Source organism: Mus musculus, chromosome 1 (genome assembly GCF_000001635.26).
Source record: "Mus musculus strain C57BL/6J chromosome 1, GRCm38.p6 C57BL/6J".
Classification (NCBI taxonomy): Eukaryota; Metazoa; Chordata; class Mammalia; order Rodentia; family Muridae; genus Mus; species Mus musculus.
Window position 1 is genome coordinate 184,786,767 of NC_000067.6, and position 25,295 is coordinate 184,812,061.

Below are 25,295 nucleotides of genomic sequence, written 5' to 3' on the forward strand. Positions count from 1 at the left end.
TCAGTTTTTAAAACGTTTTAAAATTTAAAACTAAACAACAAGCACAAGATTGCTTTGGTTTTGTTTTGTTTTGTTTTTCCCCTTTTTAAATTTTTCTCAAGGTGGGCCGACCTACCATTCACTACCACTAGGGGGCGCCACCATTTCATTTTGCTCATATTAAGAGAGCCACCATTTTCCTGGGCAAGATCAAATCTCATCTTAGACACCCAGGCGGAGGTATCTCCCTCTCTGGTGTCACTATCTGTCCCCACATGCTAGGAACGATCTTGAATCCTTTAGTGAGGCGCATCAACACTTTGCTTCAAGAGTGGAAACACCTTTTTCACAGAGCTGAGAGCCCGTCTGGATGCTGTAGAGAGCTGGCTTTGACCCTGACACTTCGTGTTCTTGGGCTAAAGGGTCTGTCAAACTTCACACTGTCAGTAAGCAACAGCATCCAATATCTTTAGGGCTTGCTCTTTAAACTCTTTCCAAAGCCTGGGCTCAAGGAGAAAAGTAAAAGCCGTCATTCCAACTTTACTTGGGAGAGTATTTAATTCCCGTTGTATGCACCATGTCCAGGGGTAACAGAACATTCTGGAACATTCTTCTGGCTTACACAGTGTCCCTCCCTTTTTCTTCTCTTTCCCAAAAGAAGGCTAGGGAGATGATGTCTTGGCAAGTGAATTCCGACGTAGAAGGATTACTCCGTATTTATAAACAGGGCAATATGATAATCCCTTCATTCTACAAGAAACATAACAGGGACCTGCTAAGTTCGCAAAGCTGTATTTGCCTGCTTTGTGGGCTGGCCCCAGGAAACATTGAAACAGACGGAAATCTGAAAGAAGAGAAACTTGGAACTGGCCGATCCAAAGAACAGGCTGAAGAACTGTTTCAAGCGATGTCTGTTTGTAAAAGTTTTTTTTTAAGAGCCATCTGTTCTTCCAGAACGAACAGTTCCCATCACTGGCCCAGGAGGTACACAGGGTCTCCCACTCTGATTGTCCCTGGATTTTCCAGAGCGAAGTATTGTCCAAAGATGGGTAACTTTCCATATAGTGCTTGCTCGGAAGGGTCACACAGGCGGTAGCTGCAACAGGAAAAGATCCCGATGAGTCACAAGGACAGGAAGAACTTGGACCCCACGTGGCTTTGTCAGGGCTGAAGCAGGTATTCACCCAGCCAGGTGGGTGGTGCCTAGAGCAGAGTTCCAATCAGCTCTAATGGACCTGCACCCTCGGGGATGGGGGGTGGGGCAGAGAGTAACAGGCCAGTTGGAGGCACCAAGAATGGCCAAAAGCTACATCATCTCGACTTTTCCCTACAGTGACATTCCTTTTCCCAACATTAAGAAATAGGTACTTGGGACTGGAGGGATGGCTTAGTGGTTATGAGCACTGGCTGCTCTTCCAGAGGACTAGGGTTGGGTTCCTAGCACCCACACCAGAAGGCTCATAACTGCTTGTAACACTTGGGTCATATCTGCTCCAATTCCTTCCTCTGGCTCTGCTATGACTGTATACACGTGGCACACAGAAGACTAGAAGCAGGCAAAACACTCAGGAACAGTAAACAAACTGACAAAAAAAAAAAAAACAAATAAGCTTAAAATTTAAGAAAAACTTAAAATTAAAAAAAAAAAAATCCCATATGCCGGAGTATGTAAGTATGTATAATGGGATCCTATCTGACTTGCTGCTCTCACCAGACATGCCTGGAATTTTCCTTTTCTCTCACAATTCCTCCACAGTGTCACCTAGTCCAAGGTCACAGACAGACTCTCGGCCCCTCCACTGCATCTCTCCCTTCCCGGCCCATGGTCAGCCAGAGCAGGGGCCCTTGGAGGCTATCTTCTGATTTGCTCCCTTCTCTCACCCGCATTGTTCCAGCGTTGCTGCCGACGCGGCAGACGTACGTGAGAAGTTGCATTATTTCTTAGCCAGCTCTCTTTATTTTTCATCCCCGTCCCCACATCAACTTATTGTGGACACTATTCTATGTTTGTCTTTTTAAGAAAAGGGTTTGCTTGTTTTTACTCCAACATCTGAGTTTCTCCCTGCATTTGCATAAGCACATGTGTGCAGGGGCTGAGGGTGCCAGAAAAGAGCTCTCCTGAAGCTGGAGTTCCAGGTGGTTATGGGTGTCCACAATGGGTCTTGGGAACTGAACCCTGGTTCTCTGGAAGAGCAGCTCTGCTTTTAACCACTGAGCCATTTCTTCAGCCCCATGCTGCCTTGACTTCATTTGGACCTTATTATTCTTTAACTAAGAACGCCTCTCTGGCTGCCCCGTGCATAAAGAATAACACCGCAGGGGCTGGGAGAGATGGCTCGGTGCTTTAAGAGCATTGACTGATCTTCCAGAGGTCTGAGTTCAATTCCCAGCAACCACGTGGTGGCTCACAACCATCTGTAATGGGATCCAATGCCGTTACATTCTGGTGTGTCTGAAGACAGCTGCAATGTACTCATGTACATAAAATAAATAAATAATTCTTTAAAAAAGAAAGAAAGAAAGAAAGAAAGAAAGAAAGAAAGAAAGAAAGAAAGAATAACACCGCAGCTCTACCACATGGTGTGCAAAGCTCTGTACCCAGCCCCAGACAGCTTTCTTAAACTTTTCTCTCCTGAGACATGCTGTGCCCATGTAACACTGCAGGATGACCTACTGTGCTTTATCTGGCTTGCTGACTCCTTTAGCCATCCCTCCTCCCATATAGCCATCCCTCCTCCCCCATAACCATCCCTCATCCCTATCCCTCCTCCTCGTCCCCAGGAAACAGAATCCCACCTTTCTCTCTAGGCTCTGCTCAAATGTGACGTGCTCCATGGAAGAAGCCCATAATCCCATAAGGAAGCAGCAAGTTCCTGGTTTTTTAACTTCTCTGTTCTTGTCATGTGTTGTCCTATAGGTTCAGGTCACATGTCTGTCTGTTCTATGGGACAGAATGACCTGGGGAAGTCAAAGTGTGTCCAGTTCCCTTTATCCACTTACACCCAGTTCTGGGCTTTGTCAGCCACCTCTGGCTCACACTGCTTGTTGGATGGCTGAGTGTTGGTGAGACCCTTAAAGACAGTGTGAGCTAGATGTGGTCATCCCAGCACTCAGGAGACCGAAGTTGGAGGATATCAAGTTTAAGGTCAACCTGGCTACATAGCAAGACCTTACAGGAGGGTGTGGAGGGGGTGTGTGGAGGAGGGATACGTACCTCTGCCAGGCAGAAAACTCAAGAAGCCATGGAGTGTTCTTACACACAGCCTGGAAATGTCATGGTAAGACCCTGCCCACAGCACCTTTCCACCAGGAAAGTTTCTTTTAGTTTCTCACTTAAGCTGACCTCAACATTATTATTGAAATTAATAATTTTTCCTACTTTACCTTTAAAATATTACCTTGTAAAAACTTGGCACTACCTACTCTTCAAAACATAAATGTCTGATGAGAATAGAGACTCAAACAAGATCCCAAATGTTCAGGGTCAAAAGGTACAATCTAGGCTATCCTTGACCTATTGATCTTCCTATCTCTGCCTCTTCAGCATCTCTTTCCAGTTGTGCTACCACAACCAACAGAGATCTAAATTTTCTGTTGAGGAAGTAGATTTGGGGCAAGATCTCATGTGGTCCAGGTGGGTAAGGGGCTAACTGAGGCTCTGATGACTTAGAACTCTGATCCTCTCCTGCTGGAATATCAGGCCTGTGTGACAATGGCCAGCTTAGGAGGTGCTGGGGATCAGATGGAGGTCCTTATGTGTACTAGGCTTCCTAATGTAGCCCTGAAGCCCGGCACATTGCAGCTATTCAAGAAAGGAGTGGATAGATGGATGAATGGATGGATAGATGGACAGATGGACAGAAGGATGGATAGATGGACAGATGGATGGATGGATGGATGGACAGATGGATGGATGGATGGATCAATCTATCAATCGATGGATGGATAAAGCTGCTAATCTGGGCTATCTCAGCTTGCATAGAGTGTTTCCAGATGGCATAGCCTGCAGTAGCCTTGGACCCATGAATTCAGGTATCTCTTCTTACTTCTCTCTCTCTTGGTTGCCACGTGATGGAAGAGACACTTGGGCATGGGGTGGGAGGGAGAGAGCATTTGTTTATGTGGCTTGGCATGTCTTATTCCCAGGCTCTGCACTTTTGGGCTGAGGAGTCTACCTCTCTCAGGGACTCCATGCACCTCTTACACATTTGCATATGCATCAAGCACTTCCCACAATAGGCTAGCCCTTTTTTACAAGCCTTAATAGGAATGTGTGACATCCTTGCTCTACATTTGCGTCTCAGAGGCAAAACCTTTGTGCCCCAAATCCCATCTCTAAATGCTAGTCTGGTATCAGAGCCCAGAAGGAAGATCAGGAGCTCAAAGTTATCTCATCCGCTAGCAAGAATGATACCACACTTCATATCTACATATTCCTAGGCAACCCTCTTCCCCAAGCCTGGTAAGAATCCAGAGATACAACCAATCACATTATCATTATCCTGGACAGTTCCTAAGTGTCAGGTGAGAGAGACCAAGTGAGGTCAAGAGCGGCCTCTGGTGGACATAACTAGGTATTACAAGAGGTGTGTACCAAACCTTTCTATCAGTAGTCTGATGAATGAATCTTCTCTCTCTCTCTCTCTCTCTCTCTCTCTCTCTCTCTCTCTCTCTCTCTCTCTTTCTCTCTCTCTCTCTATCTAGCTATCTATCTATCTATCTCTGTCTCTATCTCTATCTATCTATCTCTAATATCTATGTCTGTATCTATATCTACATCTATATCTATATATCTATACAAATATATTGATATCAAATAGAGATACAGATATCCGCATATCAGCATATCTTTTGCATATGCAGGCCTGTGTGACACTGGCCAGCTTAGGAGGTGCTGGGGATCAGATGGAGGTCCTTATGTGTTCTAGGCTAGCACTCAAGACCTTGAGATATAGCACCATAATTACATAGATGTGTGAGGTTGTCAAAGAACATATTAAATTAGAATTTGAGATAATGTATCACTTTGTAGCTCAGAATGACCTGGAACTTAACTATGTAGACCAGGATAACCTCAAATTGTGCCAGTCCTCTGGCCTCAGCCTCCAAGTAGCTGCCACCATACTGAGCAATAAATTACATTTCCACCCCCACCCCCCCCAAAAAGACTCATGTATTTCATTTTGGTGCATCTAAAAATGCAATTACTCTGATCAGTAAGAGTCCCTAAGAGATGTTATTTATCCTAAACAGAGGTCCCTGGACTGGACATTGTAGCTCAGGGGTACAGCACACATGTTTGAGCCTCTGGGTTTCCTCCCAGCACTGAAAACAACCATCAACAAACAACTCTTCCTCCTGCCAGACGTCTCCATCCTTACATGATGGTGTGAGCCGAGTCCATTGTAAAGTGCTGTACACGAGTGAGGAGCAGGTGTGAGTCACACTGCCTTCTGTGCTCACACCAGTGACCTGGCTTGACCACAGGCAAGGTCCCTAGCCACTCCCCATGTGGAGATCCCAGAGCGATGGGCAGCCTTAGGTCCACCTCTCTTCGGAGGCCTCACTGTCCACCTTCAGGGCTGGGTTCTGAGTTAGGCATCATGTGGCAGCTCCCAAAGGGTTGACACATGGACACTGTCCCCACTCTGGGCTACCAATGGGGTTGGGTTAAGTGTCACTGAAAGCAGCTAGCCTTAAGAATAGAAAGTTCTGGGGGCTGGTGAGAGCAGTGGTTAAGAGCACTGACTGCTTTTCCTGGAGGTCATGAGTTCAAATCCCAGCAACCACATGGTGGCTCACAACCACCTATAATGAGAGACAAACAAACAAACAAACAAACCAAAAAGCCCCTATTGGCAGGAGCAAGTGGGGGCCAAAGCAAAGGGAAGTGGGGGAATAGAAAGTTCTTCTGACTTCTCTTACTCTCAAGTGTCAAATAGATACAGCAAGATGTGGAGGGGCTTGTTTGCTGGGGCCTGTGGTCAGGACCTGGTCACCTATTGAAAAATGATACAAGTTGCTTTATTCCAGCTATGTGAAATCCTCTTACAAAAAAGAAAACAAAACAACAAACAATCAAACCAAAAAAAAAAAAAACCCACAAAAAAGCAGGGGCTAGAGAAACGGTTCAGCATTTAAGAGCAATAGCTGCTCTTCCAGGAAACCCAGGTTCAATTCACAGCACGCCATGGAAGGTCCCAACTGTCTGTAACTGCAGTTCCGGGGGGATCCGTAACACCAGGCATGCATGTGGTGGTGTGGGGGATCCGTAACACCAGGCATGCGTGTGGTGTGCGTATATATGCGTTCAGGCAATACCCATACACATAAAAATATTAAATAAATAGATCTTTACATAAAACAAAACAAAACAAAACCCCCTGAAACCTCAAGATCCCAAGCATGCTAGGACAGAACTCGGTGACAGAACGCTCTTAGCCTATCCAGCATCAGTCCTTCGCTGGACTAATCCTCTACCGCTTTGTCTCGCTTGCCCCGCTGGGTACAGTCGGTCAGGCAGGTGGGTGAGAGCTCAGCTGCCCTGCCTAGCACAGTCAGTGCAAAGCAGCGCCATCTCCCGGACATCAGCAAGTTGCCGCCGGAGGGCTGCGTGCTCATGTGGTTTATACCCGTGCACCCGGAACTCTCCTACTCGATTTATGACCACCTGTCCCGGGAAGGGCGTAAATCACTATGTCCGTGGCACTTTAAATCTCAGGGAGAGATAGGAGAAGACACCTAGGCCGGTAGCACTGTCTCCCTGGTTATTAGAAGCAATTAGGGCCCGACTGCTGGGCTTAGAGAAGCCTGCAGAAGATCAGGAGGTGAGTACAGGCCCCTGTGATCACTCCCACGCTGTGATCACCCCCACGCTGCCGCTTCCTGCCCTTACTCTGTGTTTTGGGTCCATTACTCTTTCTACAAACATAGCCTCCCAAGGGAGGGGCTCTGACAGCGCAGAGAACCAGCCGCAGTACCCAGAGTGCTTTGAGGAAGAGATGGGTCTGCAACTGTGTGAGCCTTTCAAGACTAGAGAGAAAGGAAGTCTGAGATCCCGCAGTGTGTGAGGGAGAGATCAAAGGTGACAGCCAGCTCCTGAGTCTTTTATCTGACCTACACGTAGACTCATCTAAGTTTTCCTCATCTCCTATTTTATGAGGATCAGAGCCATGTCTAGTGATATATATAGTCCAAGCTACCCAGGAGACTGAGACAGGAGAATCAGAAGTTCAAGGCTTACCAAGTTCAAAGCCAACCTGAACGTCCTAGGGGAACCCTGCCTCAAAACAAAAAGTAATGGCTGCTTTAGAGCACTTGCTGCTCTGGCAGAGATCCGACCGAGTTACGTTCCTGGCTTCCACGAGGCGACTCACAACTGTCTACAACTATAGCTCCGGCCGGTGGTGGCGGCGGCGCACTCCTTTAATCCCAGCACTTGGGAAGCAGAGGCAGGAGGATTTCTGAGTTCAGGGCCAGCCTGGTCTACAAAGTGAGTTCCAGGACAGCCAGGGCTATACAGAGAAACTCTGTCTCGTAAAACCAAAAAAACAAAAACAAAAACAAAATACAACTATAGCTCCAGGGGATCTGATGCCCTCTTCTGGCCTATGTGGGGACCATACACATACAAGCTACACACACACACACACACACACACACACACAGAGGGGGAGAGGGAGAGGGAGAGGGAGAGGGAGAGGGAGAGGGAGAGGGAGAGGGAGAGGGAGAGGGAGAGGGAGAGGGAGAGGGAGAAGGAGAAGGAGAAGGAGAAGGAGAAGGAGAAGGAGAAGGAGAAGAAGAAGAAGAAGAAGAAGAAGAAGAAGAAGAAGAAGAAGAAGAAGAAGAAGAAGAAGAAGAAGAAAAAGAAGAAGAAATAAGTAAAAATGATGGCTGGAGACAGAGCTTAGGGTAGAAGCTTGCCAAGCATCATGAGGTCCTGGATTCAATCCCTAGAACCTAAAACCAGAACAGATTGAGGGCCTGGCCTAAGGAGACTTGCTGACAGTAACAACACTGCAATTGCTGGGTCTCTTCCCACTGTCCAGCCTGCCTGTCTTTCACTTTGCTGTGTCTCCTCCATTCCATGGAAGATAAAAAGACCAGATCCTCCACTGCTCTGATGGCATATAGATACAAATAAGAGCTGTCGTGTGTCCCCAAACCTGCTCCTCTGGGGAATTTTGCCTCACATAGTGACATTTCCCACAGTGCCTTATGGGAGTCCCTATCCCACCTTACCCCCATTACCCTCTGGAGATACCTTCCAAGACCCCCCCCCCCGGTGGGAACAGCAAATTATAGGCAGTATGGAACCCTGGGCATAATTATCTTTTCTGTACATACCAACTGCCTAGTGGCCAGGACTCCCTAAAGCTCCCATTCTGCATGGGTGTACTATTTCCACTGTTTCCCCTTACAAATGTTAATAAACATGGCTCCTCAGACGCCCAGACCCCTGGATGAGACCCCACACGCCTGGTTCTACCTCTTCAGTGTTTCCAGAGGCTCCTTCCTGTCCGAGATGCCAGTGTCTGGATCCACTGTTGTTAAAAGGCACCTAGACACACACACACACAAAGCATTGCACGGGGAACAAAGCAGAGAGGGCCTGCCATCACCCTCGCCCTCACTCCCACCCCAACCCCACCCCATCCCCCACCACCATGACAGGAAAGGGTCTTACCGGGTACAAGCCATCACCCGTTTCAGTTCCACATCTCCAATGAGAACCTCGTTCCAAGAATCCTAGAAAGTAAAGAACAAATTCCCAGGAGCTCCTTTGGGCACTCACCTGTGCAGGGACTTGTGGGAAGTCATACCTAATGATGTCATTACATCAGAGGTACTGGGCTTCACCTCAGTCCAGAGGGGCCAGCGGACACCACACACCTGTTAGTTCCCTGACTTCCTAAGCAACGTCCATCCTCTCCCCTCTTTGAAAGCTTGTCCACCCATGACGCCCTATGTTGAACCCCCAGCACTGAGCATGATGTCACACACCTTTAATCCTGGCACGGGCGGGAGGCAGAGACAGGAGGATCCTAACGTCTAGGCCAGCCTTGATACATAGCAAGTTTGTTTCAGCAGAGCCAGGGCTGTTACACAGGGAAACACTGTTTAAAACAGACAAACAAAAAGTCTGTGTACTGCTCTTGCAGAACACTAGCATTCAGTTCCCAGCACCCTCATCAGCCAGCTCACAGCCACCACGATGCCAGCTCTGTGGAATCAGAGGCCCTCTTCTGGCCTCCAGAGGCACCCTCATTTACATGCATATACATGCCCCACATACATAATTAAAATAAATCTTCTTATTTAAAAGAGGGTTATCAGGTGTGGTGGTACATGCCTTTGACCCCAGCACTCAGGAGGCAGCAACGGGTCTATATAGCATCCTGGTCTATATAGCAAGTTCCAGGCCAGACTAAGAAAATGAACTTTGTCATGGTAACAGACCTTGAAAGCTGGATAAAGGTTATGGAATTACTATTGTTGTTATTATTATTATTATTATTATTATTTACATGTAAGGATGACTTAAAATTCATTTACTTATTAATATTGTCTATGTGTGTGAATGGGTGTGAGTGGTAAGTCTTATGAGCTGAGTCCACTTACAGGCTTAGTATAGACATTTTGAGAGACAGAATAATATTGAGCAAGGCAGTCACACTGAAAAGCATAAGAGCTCCCACAGGGCCCCTGGGAACGTGTCCCTTGCCTCTCTAGGGTTCAAGAGAAAACACTTTGTGGTCCAGATGTGATGATGTATCAAACTCTGACCTAGCTGGTGACCAAGAACTGAGAATCACAAGGCAAGTGTGTGCGATTGGGCCCAAGAAGGGCAGAGCAGAGGGAGGAGCCAGGAGCAAATTTCCAGTGCCAAGTTCAGTAAAAGTGTTGTGCTCCAAGCAGATGCTGGGAAGTGACAAGGGCTCTGGGTAAGAGAGGAGCCTGCGGGCAGCCTGGGAGCTGCCTCTTCTTTATCAACAGAACTGAGCCCTTCAGAGGGAGTCCTGGGCTGTATGACCCTCAGGAGCGGCAGGTGAAACACTGCAGGATTGCTGCAGGTTGTTGAGAATTGCAAAGGGGCAGGGGAGAGGGTAGGAGAGGGAGGGGGAGGGGAGAGAGAGGAGAGAGAGAGAGAGAGAGAGAGAGAGAGAGAGAGAGAGAGAGAGAGAGAGAGAGAGAGAATGAGAATGAATCAGAACTTCTAAGCCAGCCTTGGTACATAGCAAGTTTCAAGTTTGTTTCAGCACAGTGGGGGCTGTTACACAAGGAAACCCTGTTTAAAACAAACAAACAAACAAACAAGTGACAGTCTCAAAACATCAGTTGTTGCCTTTTGTCAAGCTGATTAATGATTGACAGAAGCCTGTACATATGGCCCATTGTCACAAGGAAGCAGAAGTAGCCATTGCATAAGGAGGCACGCAGTTCACTCACTGCACAGACACTCTCCCATCTTCAGAGAAATGTTGTTGCAAGACATTTTATCACACTTCAACCTTGAGACTGTGTCATTTACTGGAAAAACCTGTTTCTTGCTGTGGTGTGGCTCAGCCTTAGCTCACACGCATGTTCAATCCCTCTGGCTGGAATGCACATGCCCTTAGCACATGTCTTTACTTCCAAACAATGAAGGTAAAGTTAGTTTGCTGAAGGAAGCACCCATGTTTGAAGGTGGTCTTCTTCATGAAAGAAGAAGGTGGTCTGCCTTCATGACAGATCAGGCAGAGTCAAAGGCAAATAAGTGGCAGACAAAGCTATAAAAGAGAAAGATTGGACAGAATAGTATATACCCCACTCTCATGAGAACGGAGAGAAAAGAGAGGCTCCTTAAGAGACAGCAGCATGGAGAGAGGAAGCAGTTTTACTAGGAGAGTTTTACAGAGAGGGGATGAAGAGAAAATGAGCCAGAGCAGGAGGAGAAGTTAGAAGATTAGAACAGATTAGTTTGAGGCCAAGCAGAGCAAAAACGTCAGAGGCCAAGAAAAAACCTGGATTGAGTCAGTCAGCTTGCAGAGGGGTTCGGGCCAGACCAGCTGAGTTGAATCAGCCAGCTAGAGATCAGAAAGAACTAGGAAGGGTGATCTTATTCAGCAGCAAGTCTCAGAGGCGGAGACTCTAATCTAGGCCTAGATTAGATTGTATGGAGGCTAGAAGTTTCGAGGACGAGGCTTAGGGTTGCAGACAGAGGCGGTAAACCTCTGAGATGACAATTACATCAGGTGACTAGAAGTTACCTTCACAGAACATACATGTTTGAACCTGAGAGTATGCAAGGGATATTTTATATAAAACATCGGAAGCGAGCTAGTAAGATGGCTCACTGGTAAAGATACTTGCCAACCAAATCTGAAGCCCTAAATTCAATCCCTAGGACACAGATGACTGCAGGAGAGAGCCAATTTCCACAAATTGTCCTCTAACCTCTACACATGCACAGAACATCTACACATGCACATAAATAAATAAATAAATAAATAAATAAATAAATAAATAAATAAATTTAAAAGTATCGGGGTGTATGTGTGGGAATGGAATTCCTAAATTGTTCTTTTCCCATCATTCCTTGTTCATCTCTTACAGCAAAGCCAAGAGATAGAATAGTTCCTCCAACATATGGGGTTAGAACTCAATCACTTGGCAGAGATAAGGGCTTCTTTCTAGTCTCCTCTGCTTTTCCCTTTTAATGTACATAGGAAAAGTATGGCCAGAAGTAAATTCCTATTTAAGACTGACATCTCCTCCGGGTACCCACTGATGGCCTCAATCATCAAACCCTCCAGGCCAGGGCTTCTTAAATGTTTTTCCATTCACTATCACTTTCTTTTTTTTTAATTTTATTTTTTTAATTAGGTATTTTCTTCATTTAGATTTCAAATGCTATCCCAAAAGTCCCCCAGACCTTCCTCCCGCACTCCCCTACCCACCCACTCCCACTTCTTGGCCCTGGCATTCCCTCATACTGAGGCAGATAAAGTTTGCAAAACCAAGGGGCCTCTCTTCCCAATGATGGCCGACTAGGCCATCTTCTGCTACATATGCAGCTAGAGACATGAGCTCTGCGGGTACTGGTTAGTTCATTTGTTGTTCCACCTATAGGGTTGCAGACCCCTTTAGCTCCTTGGGTACTTTCTCTAGCTCCTCCATTGGGGGCCCTGTGTTCCATCCAATAGCTGACTGTGAGCATCCACTTCTGTGTTTGCCAGGCCCTGGCATACCTCACAAGAGACAGCTATATCAGGGTCCTTTCAGCAAAATATTGCTGGCATATGCAATGGTGTCAGCGTTTGGAGGCTGATTATGGGATGGATCCCCGGGTCTCTAGATGGTCCATCCTTTCGCCTTAGTTCCAAACTTTGTCTCTGTAACTCCTTCCATGGGTGTTTTGTTCCCAATTCTAAGAAGGGGCAAAGTGTCCACACTTTGGTCTTCCTTTTTCTTGAGTTTCATGTGTTTTGCAAATTGTATCTTGTATCTTGGGTATTCTAAGTTTCTGGGCTAATATCTACTTATCAGTGAGTACATATCATGTGAGTTCTTTTGTGATTGGGTTACCTCACTCAGGATGATGCCCTCCAGGTCCATCCATTTGCCTAGGAACTTCATAAATTCATTCTTTTTAATAGCTGAGTAGTACTCCATTGTATAAATGTACCACATTTTCTGTATCCATTCCTCTGTTGAGGGGCATCTGGGTTCTTTCCAGCTTCTGGCTATTATAAATAAGGCTGCTATGAACATAGTGGAGCATGTGTTCTTATTACCAGTTGGAACATCTTCTGGATATATGCCCAGGAGAGGTATTGCTGGATCCTCTAGTAGTACTATGTCCAATTTTCTGAGGAACCGCCAGACTGATTTCCAGAGTGGTTGTACAAGCTTGCAATCCCACCAACAATGGAGGAGTGTTCCCCTTTCTCCACATCCTCGCCAGCATCTGCTGTCACCTGAGTTTTTGATCTTAGCCATTCTGACTGGAGTGAAGTGGAATCTCAGTGTTGTTTTGATTTGCATTTCCCTGATGATTAAGGATGCTGAACATTTTTTTTCAGGTGCTTCTCAGCCATTCGGTATTCCTCAGGTGAGAATTCTTTGTTTAGCTCTGAGCCCCATTTTTAATGGGGTTATTTGATTTTCTGGAGTCCAATTTCTTGAGTTCTTTATATATATTGGATATTAGTCCCCTATCTGATTTAGGATTGGCAACGATCCTTTCCCAATCTGTTGGTGGCCTCACTACCACTTTCTACCTGAGGAATCTTTATGTGATTCCCCAAGTATCCAGTTATACAAAATAGACACAGTGTCCAAACATGTGTTGAAAATAAATCATAAAAACCATTTTTAAAACAATTCTTCAAAGCATTTACCATTTAGTCATTTGTGAAAGACTAAAGTGAAATCTGTATGCTAATGATATGAATGTGTTTGTCTGACAAAATAAAAATCCAAAGAAATTCTTACTGGCTATGTGCTGAAGTGAAGGTAGAAAAGTGTTACCTTTGTTTTCTGTTATGAAACTATTACATTGTGCAGAAACTTTGTATGCACAATAAAACCATCACAACTCATAACAAACAAAACCAATCTGAGCCAAGGTATTGCTTTTGTTGCGTGGTGTGATGGTGGTACACTCGAAGTGTTCATGTGTTCAGAACTGAGGCTGCAGTAAAATCACGTGATGCAATATGGGCAAGCACTGCCAGAAACACATCAGATTCACTGTGTGGTTGTGAGTTGTTTCACGTTCATCCCTGTATCCATTACTTTTCTATTGCTGTGATCAAACACTATGACCAATCATCTTATAAGAGAAGTCACTTATTTGGGGTTATTCCAGAAGTTAGAGTCTGGGCTGGTAGAGCAAAGGCATAGCAGCAGGAAGAGAGAGCTGAGAGCCCCAAGTACAAGCAGAGAGAGCCAACTGTAATGTCACTAGGTCATAGGTCCTGTGATGGTTTGTATATGCTCGGCCCAGGGAGTGGCAGGATTAGAAGGTGTGGCCCTGATGGAGTAGGTGTGTCACTGTGGATGTGGGTTATAAGACCCTCATTCTAGCTGCCTGGAAGTGAGTATTCTGCTAGCAGCCTTCAGATGAAGATATAGAACTCTCAGCTCCTCCTGCACCATGTTCCTACCTTGATGATAATGGACTGAACCTCTGAACCTAATTAATAAGCCAGCCCTAATTAATGTTGCTCTTATAAGAGTTGCTTTGGTCATGGTATCTGTTCACAGCAGTAAACCCTAGCTAGGACAAGTCCCAAACCTCCCCAAGCAGTGACATCAACTGGGAACCAGCTATTCAAATGCTTGAGACCCCAAGGGACATCTCATTGAAACCATCACTGGCACTGTTCCACATTCTTCACGGTCCTCAGATTTGGTTCTGTCGTGGCCAGCATCTGCCTTCCTCACAGATCAGGCAGTCAAAGTCAACATCCAAAGGTTGTCACAAAGGTAAGTCAGCTGCTAGGATCACAGAGGACACTAGAAACCAGCATCATAGTTCTCTATGTTGAGGCACAATGTGGGACACCTGAGAACCAGAGGAAAGAGCCCTGGAAGTGTTAGGGAATGACACCATCGAGCTGAGAAGTGTTCCATCCCCTACCAGCTGCCATGCTAAAAATGCCAGTCTTCCTCAAACGAGTCACCAGCTAGGCAGAAATGGGGTGGGGTAGCAAGACAAAACAAGCATGTTGTTTGTCCCATGAATGACACAGACCACGCTGTCCATGCTGAGTACATGCAACTCAACAGTCAATCTGCCTACTCTGGATTTGCCCCGTAAATCTTAGACCTCACAAGGCAGCACCTCTGCCTCGCCTGTGTGTGTCTTCCATCTTAGGTGCTCAACAAACCTACCAATAGAGTCACTGTACAGTACAGGAACACACAACTCCTGGCAATAGTCTAGCCCAACATAAATAGCCATTATACTTTTTGTTGTTGTTATTTTGAGAAAGGGTCTTACATAGTTCAGGCTGGCCCTGAACTCATTATGTAGCTCAGGCTGGCTTTGAACTCCTAATCCTCCTGCCTCTACCGCCATTGCTTTGATTACAGTTATGGGAGTCCTGGCAATAACAACTACATCTTTCATAAAATAAAAAGAAAGAGGCTCTTCAGGCCAAATGTTACCTCAGCATAAACGCCACATCCCGAGATGACAATGTTAGGCCTGAAGTTTGTCGCTTTCACTCTGCGCTCCAGCCTGGAGTTGAGATCTTCCAAGGATGCCTCAGAAAGGACCAAGAATGGACTTGCATCTGAGTAGGCCACCTGACAAGGAAGCAGACATTGGATACAATGTGGCCCTGCAGTTATTGGATACACCCATGTGCATCTTCTAAATATAAGCCTTTACTTCTTAGGTGCTCAAACGGGACATCCTGGGTCTAGTCCCTGAAATCAGGTCAGCCTCCACACCCCAACACACACACACACACACACACACACACACACACACACACACACACATCTTTATAACTATTTTTCCAGTTCTTTTCATAGACATGTCATAGCAATTCAAATCTTTTTTGTTTGTTTGTTTGTTTGTTTTTCGAGACAGGGTTTCTCTGTGTAACCCTGGCTATCCTGGAACTCACTTTATAGACCAGGCTGGCCTCAAACTCAGAAATCCCTCTGCCTCTGCGTCCCAAGAGCTGGAATTAAAGGCGTGTGCCACCACGCCCGGCAGCAATTCAAATCTTAACTGTCCTTGCAGAACTGCTTGGCATAAAGGGGTCGCAGAGAATGCTCGGCAGTTAAGAGCACTGGCTACTGTTGCAGAGATCCAGGGTTCACTTCCCATCACCCAGATGGCAGCTTACAACCACCTGAAACTCCAGTTCTAGAGGATCTGATGCCCTCTTCTGGCCTTCATAGGCATTGCTCATATGTGGTACATAAACATTTAGGCAAAACATGCACACCTATAAATTTGGTTTTGTTTTATTTTGTTTTGTTTTATGCATGACCTCAGAGCCCTACATCACTACGCATGTTCCCTTAAAGACATCACTTTGGCTGAAGAGATGGATCAGTGAGGTCCTGGGTTCAATTTCCAGCAACCACATAGTGGCTCACAACCATCTGTAACGGAATCTGATGCCTTCTTCTGGTGTGTCTGGAGGCAGCTACAGTGTACTTGTATACATTAAATAAATAAATAAATCTTTTTTTAAAAACCAAGTCACTCAATTTTGGGGCCTGGAGAAATAGCCCAAAGTTTAAGAGCACTGGCTGCTCTTCCAGAGATCCTGAGTTTAATTCCCAACAACCACATGGTGGCTCACAACCATCTGCAATGAGATCTGACACCCTCTTCTGGCATGCAGGAATACATGCAATCAGAATATTGTAGACATAATAAATAAATAATTTTTTTAAAGACACCTAAGCATCATTTCTTTAGCGTTTAATACAAACGCTTTGTTTAGTGACAAAGAAATGGCTTCATTATTTTGAGAAAATGCTCACTGGTTCTATAAGTACCTATCTTCATGCTACCTCTAATTTAATATGAAGTATGAATGTTGGCCCTCATTTTTTTTTGTTGTTTTTTTTTTTTTTTTACCATTAAAGTTGTCTGTAGTGCTAGTGCCCTATATCATGGGTAGGTAAACCCTACACTTCCACTTGTGTTCTGACACACCTTGTAAGAAAGCAAAAACATTTGGACTACACTGTTACCGAATTGATTGAAAATGATATCGCTGCAGAATAAATAGTATCGAATCTCTACAGGCAACAGAACACTTACAGGAAAGTAGATACTTGCAGAAATCTTAGGCAAGGAGAGAAGAAAAGGGCTGGGGCCATGAGGCCTTGTTGTCAGCCAGGGAGAGGGGCTTGTCTCTGGGGAAGAGACTTCACACATTTCTGACCACTTTTAGGGGAGACTGGAGCCTACATAACAGCGGTGGTCAGGCCTTCCTGCTCTGTGTACCTTGGCCCTCTACTTAGAAGCCTGGTTCATGAGGGTTGTCGGGCCCAGGCTGTGAGCACAAGTGCTTTCTTTGTGTCTATTGCCTGGAGTCCCTGGAGCCTGGAGGTTGCTGTGAAAAGCCACAGCATTTAGCATATCAGGGATGTGTCACATGTAGGGAAACCCACAACTTTTCTCCATTCTCAGACCACACCACGCCTCTCGCAAGCCATTTACCTGGTCCTTGGTCCGGAACACAGCCTTCATTTGCCGAGAACTTCTGGGGCGCATGTGCGGCTCGAAGTGCACCAGGCGACAGGACTGCATCTTCAAGAAGCTGCTGACCCACTGAGCTGCATCCTCTCCACAATCCCTGCCCTGTATCTCCAGGCCATGCACTCTACAGTGGGTGGGGACAAGGCAATAGGGAAGGACAATTTGGATGCTCTGAGTATGGTTAACACTGTATTCCTGAATGGGTCGGAAAGCTGCATCCAACTGTGATGCTGCGACGCTGCTGACAGTCCTTCATCACCAGAAGACTTTACTTTCAGCTCAGCCCTGCCTCAGAGCAACTGTATAAACCTCAGAGAGGCTGAGAGTGCTGTTTGAAGCCTTGCCTTTCCCGTTTGTTTGTTATTTTCAAGTCAGGGTTTCCTCGTGTATCCCTGGCTGTCTTGGAACTTGCTCTGTAAACCAGGCTGGCCTCGAACTCAGAGATCCACCTGCCTCGGCAGCTCAAGTCCTGAGATTAAAGGACTGAGCCACCATGCCTTTTCCTATTTGTAAAAGCAACTGGAGCATACCTGTGTCTCCCTACCCAAAAGGCACGTGTAGAGGGTGAAGGGAGGTAGGTTTGAATGCCTTCAGAAGAACTGAGCAGGCTGGGAAGGCGGCAGCTGAGGAGCTGGCTCCGTTGGAATCAGCATGAGAACCCAAGTTCCCAGAGACTGCTGGAGATTGGTTCTAATGTTTTGTCTTAATTTGGCTCCCAAAATCACATGGGAATCTATTCGTTCAGACCCTGAGGGTCCCTGTCCCCAATTAGTTTTTGATTGATCAATAAAGAGCCAGTGGCCAACGGCTGGGCAGGGTGAAAGAGGCCGGACTTTTAGGATTCCTGGGCAAGAACTGCTAGGGCGGGGCGGGGGGAAGAAGAAAGAATTCTGCTATGAGAGGGACATAGAACAGACCATGCACCAAGAAGGAGCAGAAAGGTCAGACTTAAGAGCTCACCGACAGGTAAGAATCCGGGAAAGTGGCCCCAGGGGTCACTCCCCCATTGGGTCTGGGGTAGTAGAATGTGAAACATAGATTTTAAAAGGTGATGATAACTCAGGAGTATTGGAGGGGAAAGTAGGTTAGCTACGTGGAGTTAGGGAGAAGCCTAGTGGTTGAGCTAGTAAGGCATGTTAAAATTAATGCTGTGTGTTTGTGTGTGTGTGTGTGTGTGTGTGTGTGTGTGTGTGTACACGCACACACGCCTGCCTGCCTGCCTGCCTGTCTGTCTCTCATTCAAGAATCCAGAGAATTCTGGTGGGTGGCAAGCTGTGCAATCACCTGCCAGGAGCTCAGAGTGGATTAACAATTTACCTCCACATCCAGACTCAGTCACCTGAGAGCCTCAAGTGAGGAACTGTTAGTTGATATAGGGAGACCCAGATCCTTGTGGTGGAAAGAGACAGAGATAGAAAGACAGACACAGAGACAGAATTTTCAGCAGTAGTGGGGTTTGAACCCAGGACTTTGTGCATGCTAAGCGAACACTCTACCACTGACCCACATCTCCATCCCTTTTACTGTTTCTTCATTTTTTTTTCAGGTGGCATCCACTGAGTTGCCCAGGCTGCCTTTGAATTTATGATCCTCCTGCCTCAGCCTCCCTCCTGCTGGGATTACAGGCCTAATTGAGATGGATTCCTGGGGGGTTTATTTATTTGTTTGTTTGTTTGTTTAAAGATAGGGCTACTCTGTTTAGCCCTGGCTGTCCTGGAACTCACTATGTATACTAGGCTGGCCTTGAACTTACAGAGATCAGCCTGCCTCTGCCTCCCGAGTGCTGAGGCTCAAGGTGTGTGCCATCACACCCAACTCATGTGGCATATAAATTAAAAATACAGAAATAATAACAAAAATATAATTAAGCCAAATCATTTTCCCACAATGAGAAAAAGGAAATTCTGCTGCAGGCTCTTAGCTGCTAGGTCAGGCCCCAGAGCACCTCCCTTCCCTCAGCCCACCAGCATCAGGGCTCAGGAAGCAGGCTTGCGTATCGAAAGCCCAAGCAATGACCTCCTTCCGCAAACTGAACACAAGACACCTCTGTTCTTCTCCACTTTGTAATTTCCCCTCTTTGAGCTGAATATCATATCTAACAGGGCATCGTTACCAGACCCTATGCAAGGACAGTCCTGGGACAGATTAGGACTCCCCTCTTCTAGGACACCTTCCCTCCCTATACCCAGTTTTGTCCTGGAATCTTTGATGGGATTATTATTTTTCTCTTAGCTTTATGTTCAGCGTGCTTTGGCCCCCATTGCTTTCTACATAGTAATTTATTTAATTAGTTTGTTTGTGTTGAGTTGGGGTTCAAACCCAGAGCTTCCAGTATGCTAGGCGAGTGCTCTACCACTGCACCACATCCTCAGCTTGCTACGCTGGGCGTTGTGTCCCTTGTCCTCACACTAGCTTTTGAAGCAGCTTTCTCATTTCCCCTCTCATGCAGAGGACGGAGTACTGAGGGGTCCTGTGCGGTCGATGGCTAACTGTTAACAGTGTTTTCTGTTTTATTTGGAGTCTAGATTTAACTATCTACCTACTGACCTATCTATGTAAAGCCAGGATTTCATGTAGCCCAGGCTGACCTCAAATTCACCATACAGCCACGGATGACCCTGAACTTCAGATCTTCCTGCCCCTACCTCTTCAGCACTGGAATTACAGGTGTGTACCATCATGCCTAGATGATGTAGTATTGGAGAGTAAAACCAGAGCTTCTTGTATATTATGGTAGGCAAGTACTGGACCATCTGAATGAATTCACAGACCTATCCATCTATACATGTGTGATATGAAATATTGAGACAATTATTCGAGGGGAAGAAGGGGCCAGTGGAGGAGTACAGGACAAGGGAACACGGTGCTAATATGAGCAAGGTACAGCGTGTTATGTGTAAGTGTGTGTGTGTGTGTGTGTGTGTGTGTGTAAATGGCATAATGAAGCCCATTGATTATTTTGTAAGCTAGCTGAAAAACACCTAAAGGCTGAAGTGAGGAGCACCGCGTGCGTATTTGGTCCACAGGCCAGAGGCCTGCTCTACTCACCTGCACTGGAGGAGTGGGTTTGTGGCAGGCGGGGTGATAGGCAGCAGCAGGTCCTTTGTGTAAGCTGCACTGAGAGTCAAGGTGTCGTCCTCACAGGTCAGAGAAATCAGGACCAATCGAGGCTCCTGCCGGGCAGTGACCATGTTCCCCTCTTCATTGATCACGAGCCAAAACCTGACATTGGCAAAACACAGACTCCATGGAAACTAGCACTGGCAACCTGGGGGCAGGGGGAGGGAGGGGAGAGGCTGTCTGTCTATCTGTCTGTGTGTCTTCTGAGCACTGCCTTGGCAACGAGCAAGACAAGACTGAGGCCTGCCACCGCCCCGTGCAGAACCTTTATCTGACAAGAGCCTTGGGGAAATAACACTCACAGCTTATTTTCTTAAGCTGTAAGATCATGCTCAACTACTGCACTAACAGGGATGAGCCGTGCCTAGGATCCAGGATCTATTGTCTTAGTTTTTCATCAATAACCACTCAGGAATCAATGTGCAACAGTTGGAATGTTTGCCCGGACTTGATCATATTCATTAAGCATGCTCCAAGAAGGTGTTAAGAATCCACTTCACAGCCGACCAGAAGGTCAGGGGGAAGCAGTGAGCTCTTGGGGACAGAAAGGTGAGGTCGCTCCTCAAGGAGTTTGCAGTCACAGAGTTCAGCTGAGCACCAGGTAGCAGCAATTCCACGCGCTGCCTTTGCTTACTTTTAAATTTCAGGCCCGAGTGTTTGCCTTTACCCTTGCATGTGCACCACATGCATGCAGCGCCTGCAAAGGCCAGAAGAGGAAGTACTGGCAACAAAACCCCATTCACCCGCAGGAGCAGCAAGTGCATTGAACTGCTGAGCCATCGCTCCAGCCCCACCCACCGAATGTTTAAATACTGCGTGTTGTGAATTCTGAAGTTTGCTGAAAAGGTCTGCTGTCCGTCTATACAATCCTTTCCTAGCCCACTCTCTCCATGTTTAGAGATACTCTCTCCTCGGGTGAAGGATGACTGGAGACAGAAGAGCAACAGACAGAGCTATTTCCAGAGGAAATACAATACACCACTTCTCTGCCAGAGGAGTGAAGGTTCAGAGCAGAAACTGGGGCAGAAGCCACAGAGCAGTGTTGCTTACTGCCCTGCCCTGCCCTGCCCTGCTCTTCACAGTTTGCTCTGCCTGCTTTCTTAAACAACCCAGGACCACCAGCCCAGGGGGTGGCACTGCCGCTGTGGGCTGGTTCGTTCCACCTCTAACGTTAATCAAAAAATGCCCCACAGACTTGTCTCTAGGCATGTTCTCAACAGAGCTTCCTCTTCCCAGATAAGTCTAAATTGTGTTGAGCTGACGGCAAAAAAAAAAAAAAAAAATCAGGATATCAGGATACCCCCATTTACCATCCTATGCCTATAAATAAGTGCGCATTCATATAATTGGTACTAATGCTCTGTGGAAAGGTACATGACCTGTAAAAAGCTAGTATATGGCCTAATGTGTCAGTCAAGGCAGAGGACCGCCCACATCACAGCTCACAGTACGTAGATCCTCATTCTCTTGGCCTGGAACGATAATGAGAGCCCTTGAGTGATCTTACTCATGTGGCCTCTGTCAGTCTCGACAGCGTATTCCTCTAGACGCTAGAGTCTAACACTTGTACTGTTGCTTTGCTTCAAACAAAGTTTTTGGCACGCCCTGATTTAAAAAAGAAAGAAAGAGAGAAAAGAAAAGAACGTTGGAGACGGGGCCAAGAACTCAGGAAAGGCCCAGCCCAGCCACTGACCACCAATAACCAACAAAGTATGCGAGTAATGGCCCTCCGGCGTTCAGCGTTGCTCAACCTTCACCACAGCTTCCAAAGTTTCATCTTTTCAAACAGAAACTCTGCGCCCAGTAAGCAGCAACTCACTGCACCCGCCACCCCCTCCAGCCCCAGAACCTCCTCTCCTACTTCCGTTTATGAATTTGGAGTCAAGGAGTTGGAGCTGAAATCCTGTACAACTAGTCCCTCTGTCCTGCTCAGTTAAATTAGCGTTGTGTTTTCGTTGTCCGTCTGTGTTATTACAGGCACCACAACTGCACTCCTTGCCGAGGCTGGGTGATATTCCAGTGTCTGTATAAACCACATTTTATTTAATTTCCTCACCCCCTGATGGACACTTGGGTCATCTCCCCTTCTTACTCGCCGCTGTGCACAGTCAAGTTTCAGTGTTCCCCGTCCCCTGTTTTCAACTCCTCCTGGTAAACACGTTAGAACATGTTTAAGCCTGGTGTCTTTTCCCATCTATCTAGAATGGTTTTCTAATTTACTTGCCTGGAAAGGGCCTGGCTGTTTTCTAGTTTTCAGTGCAAGCAATTGACTTTTTTTTTCTTCTAATTTTTCCCTGAGTACCCCCTAGGCAGCCTCCCGGACCCTTCCTCTCTCTTCTCTGTCACTTGTCACTGTCCCCCTCATTGTATGTTTGGCTGTTTGCATTTGTTGTTATTTATTTGTTTATTGCTTATGTTCCCTGAGAGCTTGTGACGAAAGTGAAGAATTTGACACCACAGCTGTGGTGCAATTCAGAACATGTTTTCTGAATCAATACGGTAATAAAATGGCAATGCCCTTTGCCTCTGAGGCTGACAGAATCGATCTATAGACAAGAAGCTAGTGTATGTGGGATCCCACTGCTCAAAACAGGGAATAGTTAGGGTTCCTGACTGCCTGGAGCAGAGGTGAGCAGCTGACCTTTGAACTTTGTCCAGAACTGCTGTGTCTCAGTGAAAGGACCATTGGTGTATTTTCTAGTGAAGGAGAGTCAGCCTCTAATGATCTTTGGTTCTTGAGATATGAAGAATTGCAAAACACAGGTGATGGGGAGAGGGGGGGGGTTGGGGCGGGCGGAGAGCAGTCTCACATTACAAGGTCCACACTGAACCGAGGAACCCACTCATCTGTAACTGCCCATCAACCTTATGTAAAAGCCACCCGTAAATCAGCTATGAGACAAGAAGGGCTTTGGAGCAAAAATCTCCATTTCTTCTTCCTGAACCAGTCGGTCAGCATGTCCACTGGACCGGCCTGATCTGAGGCGAATGGCTTGTGTTAGCTTTAGAGAGCTGAGACGGGGAGGTCGCAGCCTCTGTTAGCCTGTGTCCTCTGCTGAAGGAGAGGCCTGAGGATCCTGATACGCAGCCTTCCAGTGATGCCCAGAGCTGGTGGGAGACCAGACCTGAAGAGAGCAGAGCTGCTGAACCTTCGCTGAAGTCCCGGCGACAGGGGTCACTCCTCAGCTGGACTCTTAGTCGCTGTTTACAAATCCCAGGTTGCCCCCCCCCCCACCCAGTGCAGAACCTTTATCTGACAAGAGCCTTGGGGAAATAACACTCACAGCTTATTTTCTTAAGCTGTCATGCATGCTCAACTACTGCACTAACAGGGATGAGCCGTGCCTAGGATCCAGGATCTATTGTCTTAGTTTTTCTAAATTTAAGACTATCACTGAGAGTAAAGTAACCAAGGACCAGTCCCTTCAGGGTCCCTGGGTGGAGGGAGATTGAAGTTTCTTCTTGCGGATTGGCCGGCGTGAGAAATGCCTCGTCTAACACCACAAGATTTGAAATAGCCACGAGAGGATGGATAGAGAGATGTCCAACTCCAGGAAGCGTGAAACCCGGGAACTTCAGAGTTCCAGGTCCCCCGAGTTGGCTGGCGGAGGGTGAAGTTCATTTTTTCCGTTTCTCACCACCCCTTTCCCAGCCTCCGGTCTCTAGTCTGAGTAAGAAGGGACCGGCGAGCGGACCCCGCTGACCTCCCCACACCCACACAGCCTAGGTCAGCGTGGTGATGCTCGGTGCTCAGCGTACCTGTCGCGCAGGTGGCCATAGCGCAGCCCCATGGCAGTGCACTCTGCCTCGCTCACCGACAACCCCTTGCAGGACTTGATTGGGTAGATCCAGAGCTGTGCCACCGTTCCCACTTGCTGTAGCCGCCGGCGTCGCCGGGGACGCGCACGACGCCAGGCCACTGTCCCCAGGGCCACCGCGGCCAGTCCCAGCGCGGCGACGCCGAGCCAGGTGGACCGCGGCTGGCCCGGGACCCGAAACGCGGAGAAGCCGAAGAGGGTCAGCGCCCAGGACCCCGCACCCATGACTGGAGAGGGCGGGATGAGCGCTTGATACACCTCCGGCGCCGACTGGACCAAGAGCTACTGTGGCCAGCGGCCTGGGCCTGAGCCCAAAGGTCAGCAGCTCCTGACCCTTCCCCTCCAATCCAAATTGTGCATCTTCATTCGGCCTGGGCGGGAGGTGGTGGCTCAGCTGTGGAATCTCACCGCCTGCCCCTACTTTCCGCTGCCTTCCCCCCCTTCGGTCCCTCCCTCCCTCCCTCCCCTTCCCTCCCTCGCTGACCCTCTCCCAGGATCAATCAGTGCAGAGCAGCTTATTTACATGTTTGCAGAGTTGTTTATTTGACCTAAAACACACAACGTTTGCAGAACGTGGCGTGATTTTGAAATTAGAAACCAGGCTGCGGGCAGCCGCCCCTCTGGGGTCTGTGGGGAGCAGTTTGGCAGCAGCCAGGGTGCTTCCAACCAGCTGGGATATGAAGGGAAAAGATCTGACCAGCCTTGAGGATCTACAGGGCCAATCCTGGGCTGCAGCTATTCGTAGACACCCGCCCCCCGCACCCCCCACCCACACGCCCCTCTTTTCCCTGCGTCCTAATGTGGACTTGCACTGCCAGGTATCTCTTCCGAAGGCTACCGCATCTTGAACAACAAAGACAAGACCATCAAGGTACCTTGGGCGCCTTAGGCACCTGTTTGGTGTGTCAAGCTGCTAAAATGTCATATTTATTCAAGACTGTTCTAACCAGAGCATTTTCTCTACTAAGTTAAGGCAGAGAGACTGGACTTTGTACTGAAACAAGGGCTGGGGATTTTACAGCCAAGGGGCAGTGCGGGGATGAACCTGGCTGCAGGAATAAAGATTTCTCTGAAGAGAAGCTTGTGCCCTTCCCTCTAGCCAACAGACTCTTGAAACAGTGGACCAAGAAACTGGGACTCCCCCGACTTCACCCCAT

General features: G+C 47.2%; 1 protein-coding gene across 2 annotated transcripts; it reads right to left on the reverse strand.

Annotated features, from left to right (window-relative positions):
• Mtarc1 (mitochondrial amidoxime reducing component 1) lies at positions 1 to 24,977 on the reverse strand. 2 transcript variants are annotated; one of them, NM_001290273.1, is made up of 7 exons: positions 24,080 to 24,534; positions 20,249 to 20,422; positions 17,162 to 17,324; positions 15,136 to 15,276; positions 8,666 to 8,727; positions 8,468 to 8,539; positions 1 to 1,075 (listed from the first exon to the last, which is right to left on the reverse strand). In NM_001290273.1, the coding sequence occupies exons 1-7, from the start codon at positions 24,361 to 24,363 to the stop codon at positions 949 to 951; spliced, it is 1,023 nt and encodes a 340-aa protein (NP_001277202.1). In that variant the 5' UTR covers positions 24,364 to 24,534; the 3' UTR covers positions 1 to 948. The 2 variants fall into 2 exon arrangements, with proteins under 2 accessions (NP_001277202.1, XP_006497255.1); XM_006497192.4 differs by lacking the exons at positions 1 to 1,075; positions 8,468 to 8,539; positions 8,666 to 8,727 and adding an exon at positions 14,190 to 14,530 and having other exon boundaries at positions 24,080 to 24,977.
• Between the last annotated feature and the right edge of the window lie 318 nt (positions 24,978 to 25,295).

Bases quoted from the DNA above. Each gene is read 5' to 3' on its own strand.
- Mtarc1 (NM_001290273.1), bottom strand. From the start codon at position 24,363: ATGGGTGCGGGGTCCTGGGCGCTGACCCTCTTCGGCTTCTCCGCGTTT. The intron at 20,423-24,079 runs GTACGCTGAGCA...TGCCAATGTCAG, and splicing joins TATGGCCACCTGCGCGACAG to GTTTTGGCTCGTGATCAATG. The intron at 8,540-8,665 runs GTAAGACCCTTT...GTGTGTGTCTAG, and splicing joins CGGGTGATGGCTTGTACCCG to GTGCCTTTTAACAACAGTGG.